This window comes from Dryas octopetala, chromosome 9 (assembly GCF_963921425.1).
Source record: "Dryas octopetala chromosome 9, drDryOcto1.1, whole genome shotgun sequence".
In the NCBI taxonomy this organism is placed as follows: domain Eukaryota; kingdom Viridiplantae; phylum Streptophyta; class Magnoliopsida; order Rosales; family Rosaceae; genus Dryas; species Dryas octopetala.
Window position 1 is genome coordinate 8,758,177 of NC_141374.1, and position 4,553 is coordinate 8,762,729.

At 37.7% G+C, this 4,553-nt stretch overlaps 1 protein-coding gene across 1 annotated transcript; it reads left to right on the forward strand.

Moving 5' to 3' along the window:
* Positions 1-2,558: 2,558 nt before the first annotated feature.
* Positions 2,559-3,937, forward strand: LOC147273717 (ethylene-responsive transcription factor 5-like). The gene has a single exon (XM_086257086.1). It carries the CDS (start codon positions 2,642-2,644, stop codon positions 3,707-3,709), a length of 1,068 nt encoding a protein of 355 aa, XP_086113212.1. The 5' UTR covers positions 2,559-2,641; the 3' UTR covers positions 3,710-3,937.
* Positions 3,938-4,553: the final 616 nt, after the last annotated feature.

Genomic DNA, 4,553 nt, shown 5'->3' on the forward strand with positions numbered 1-4,553 from the left:
GCTACAGCCACGCGGAGAGAGAGAGAGAGAGAGAGAGAGAGAGAGAGAGAGAGAGAGAGAGAGAGAGAGAGAGAGAGAGAGAGAGAGAGAGAGAGAGAGAGAGAGAGAGAGAGAACGTACACTCGAAGAGGGAGTGAGTCTGAGTGAGTCTGAAAAAACTGAAACATATGGGTAAAACTGGAACATTAAAAAAATATGGGTCAAACTATTAGTTGACTAGGGGGTTTTGGGAGAGATTAAATGTCCAATAGGGGGTTAGAAAATAGTTTTATTAAGGGTGGAGGTTTATAAATAACCAAGTTCAAACTTGGGGGTTTTAAATAGTTTACATTTTTTTTTTTTTGGTTTTCAATCTTATTTGGCAATTTCCTTTTTAATACCCTCTTTTTTCCCTTTCTTTGGTCCTAATGGGTGTCCTTACTAGAGCTCTTTTCGAATTCTACGTACTTAGATTAATATTATATGTAAAAAAGCGGATGAATTGTCATAATACATTATTCACATCCTATATTATTCTTGCATTTCTTGTCACACATTCAAATTTTTTTTGTTTTAGGATATCCTCTAATACAAAAGCAAATGTAAGATGTGAGAGAGTTCATTGTGTAAGATTGGAATCTTACTATACATGTTAAAAGTTTTCAATTGCATGCATTGAAAATGTAGTACAATGAATTTAATGTTAGAACGTTCTAATCAATGTTTTACAATTGCCCATTAACTCTGGATAAAGAAAGGGTTCGATTCTATGCCTTATGAATGACTGATAACCAATAGACTTCATCAACATACTATACAGTCTATACCTACTATGGAGGATTCTAATGGATACTAGTCAGCACCCCTTTTTTTCTTTTTTTCTTCTAAGAAGCACTTTCAAAACTTACACAAGTGAAAATGCTACTTCTTCCCAAAAGCATTAATAAATTTGCATTGACATTAGAACAAGTTGAACAACGTACAAAAACAGGTATGAACAAAACTAATTGTAAACCATGTTCAGACTTTGTAGCACTGCAAAATCAAAGAGTAGAATTAGAATACCATTTAGTTCACACATCCATCTCTAGAATAAAATGAAAAAAAATGTTATAAAAATATAAGAACCGTCTTTGGAAGCTTTTAGTCTTTTACTCGGTAAATAAAGTTTGTAAGGAAGTTCATAACTTTTGTATACGCGATAAAGTATAATTCAAGTCATGAAATGAATAGAACATATATAATAATAAAATAAACAAACAGAAGAACCTTTCAGTTGAACATTTGAAATCTATTTGTTTCTGGAACAAAAACGACAATGAGAGAGAACCGATCCTTAATTTACTTGCTTGCTTGCACGTTAATGTCAATTAACTAGTATATTTTCTAGAATGATTCAATCTTAAATTATAAGGCTCCAATTAAAAAAGAGAGCTTAACGAAAAATTCAGCATGGAAGATGACCTTGGCCAAAAAAAAAAAAAAAAGAGCATGGAAGATGACCAAATCCAAATGTAATCTTGATTGGTTTTGTTTTGTCTTTAGTGCCCCACACGACCTTCTCTAGATTAGATTATGGTGATCATTATAAAAGTCTTTACTCGATCGAGAGATGCACTTTTCGGAAGCGTCCAGGAAATAAAGCACTGCTAGTGCTTACCAAAATCCTTAAAATTAGCTACAATCGAGTAGAAGACGACAAAAGAGATGAAAATGAATTCCATGACATGATGATGAAAGTGAAATCAATCATCCAAATTTGATAAAAATGACTCATTTTAATACACGCTCTATAATTTTCACCTATATTCTAAAATTTCTAAAACTCTAATTATTTAGAGTTTTCTTATTCTTGGTCACATAAGAAGGTATCTTTGTGCATTCTACATATACCCCATATTAGGAAGAATAAAGTTATTGAATTTTTATCCCAAACTTAGATCTTTGGCAAGAAAGACTGAATTAAGTCGAGGAGGAGATGATTAACAAGATGGTCGAGCGAGTAGATGGTTGAAGAGATAATTAACAAGGTGGTCGAGTGAGAAGCTAGATTGTTGAAGTCTCAAAGAGATGGTCAAGTGTATGAAAGGAGACCATATGTTGTACAAACTCCTAATGTCATATATCCAAATCTGATAGTGAAGAAATATATCCTAACAGAAAATAATGGACTATGTCAACATTTAATGGTCAAAAGCGCATGTGTATATCACGTATAGTGTCTGCATAATAAATTTTTTGCATACAAAACTCCCAATTTCATAAAGAATTCAAATGAATTTAATTTAAAGTCAAAATTATAAGCGCCTCATTAAAATGGGTTCGATGACCATCATCATCAAGATCGCGATTTGTGATGAATGATCCAACGGTGGGGAGTGGAAGGAGAATTATTACGTAACATTAAGTAGAAGCCTAGTGGATAGGAGTATAGGACTTAGGAGCAGATGGGCCATAGGAGAGAGAAAGTAAAGGATGGTTCCTCTCTTGTTCTGCCTCTGTGAGGAAGCTGAGCATGAAAGTCTTCCCTTCCCTTCCTTCCCTTCCTCTTATATATAAGGGTAAATACCATCTTCCTCTCCATTCCACTCCCAACTTCCACTCTCAAAACATCTCCCTCTCTAATTTCTATTATCTCCAAATTTTCAAAAATTACTTGTTCATGGCTTTGAGCTCAGTCGACATGGCCAGTTTAGACCAGGTCTTTGCGCTCCAGCTCATCAAGAACCATCTTCTCGGTGACCTCTCGCCCTACGCCAACGGTACCACCTTTCCCACCGACCTCTCCGACTCCGCCTCCAGTTTTCCCCATACTGAATGGTCTTCTCAGGGCAATTCCGTCATTTCCGAACTCTCCTCCGCCTCTCAGTCTCAATCCTCCTCCTCCATTGAAATCTCCGACTACAGTCAACTCTTCGAGTTCAAGTTCAGCTCAGCTGATTTTCTCCAATTTGAAGCCAAACCTCAACTCATCGACCTCACAACCCCAAAACCCTCCGATTTCACCTCGCAAAACTCGTTCGAGTTCGATTCCAAGCCAGCTCCAGTAATTATTACTGATCGTAACTTGTTTGAATTCCAACCGATTCCCCAGATTTCCAGCCAAACACCTCCCAAACCGCTCAGTACAAACCGAAAACCCTCGCTCACGATCTCACTCCCAAACAAGACCGAGTGGATCCAATTTACAAACTCGGACTCCAACCCAAACCCGCTTGTCCAGAAAACGATGACGACTTCCGATGAGGAGAAGAAGAAGCATTACCGAGGAGTCCGGCAAAGGCCGTGGGGCAAGTACGCGGCCGAGATCCGAGACCCGAACCGGAGAGGCTCTCGGGTCTGGCTCGGGACCTTCGACACCGCCATCGAAGCCGCCAAGGCCTACGACCGAGCCGCCTTCAAGCTCCGCGGCTCCAAAGCCATACTCAACTTTCCTCTCGAAGCCGGCAAGGCCGCTGCCGAGCCGCCCAAGGCAGCCGCCGTCGACAGAAAACGACGTCGTAATGAGGAAGATAGAGAGGAAGTGAAACCGGTGGTGGTGGTGAAGAAGGAGAGGCTGACGGAATCTGAAGAGGCCGTTCGTTATTTACCGGATATTCCGTTGACGCCGTCAAGTTGGATGACGATTTGGGACTCTGATGGTGATGTGAAGGGGATTTTTAACGTTCCGCCTCTGTCGCCGTTATCTCCACACCCGTCGTTAGGATATCCACAGCTTATGGTCGTATAATGATTAATGAGAGATTTCATTAATTAATTACTTCGATTTTCGATTGTCGACGTCGTGTTAATCGTTTTAGATTAGGAGACAATGGTTAATTTCACGTTGTTTTTATTTTTATTTTATTGAAAGAAAAGTTAAAAAGAGATATATCATATATATGGATCCGTATATATGTGATTGATATGTATACGTGAGAACCTTCGATAATGGAATGGAGAGGATTTGGTTGATTAATTGTTATGGTTTCTTTTGGATGTGATTAATTGGTTTGATTTTTTGTATATTATCATGATGAACTATTAAACTGGACTTTATAAAATAATTGCGATTAAGTAAAAATATATATATATATAAACCATGGCCAAATATACCTTTTTTTTTTTTTTTTTGTCAAACTTTTCTTTGGTTGGAAAGCTTCATCGTTAGGTTTAATGTTATTGACAAGTAGAATAAACTCATTCACAAATTTTAAGTCTTTTGTACGAGCATGAAACTAATCTATGTCCAATTTAATGTCATTTACAATGTCGGTCCTGATTTTTTACTTTTTAAAGGCCTGGAGTGAAATAAACCTTAGACACCTTACTAGATCGGTACAAACCATAGTTTTAAATTTAGTTTTTTCAATATAATATATATATAATTGGGCCCCCCTTGAAAGTGCGACCTGGGCGGTTGCCCCTAGCGCCCATGCTTAGGGCCGGCTCTGGTCATTAATTTCTTTCTTTGGTAGTTAATTAGCACAAACGTATCAAAAAGTGAGAATATATTACTTGTATAGGGAAAAGATCGATTATGGGCACTAATATCGTGTGTTCTAATGACATAGAGTTTATTATTTATACACGTT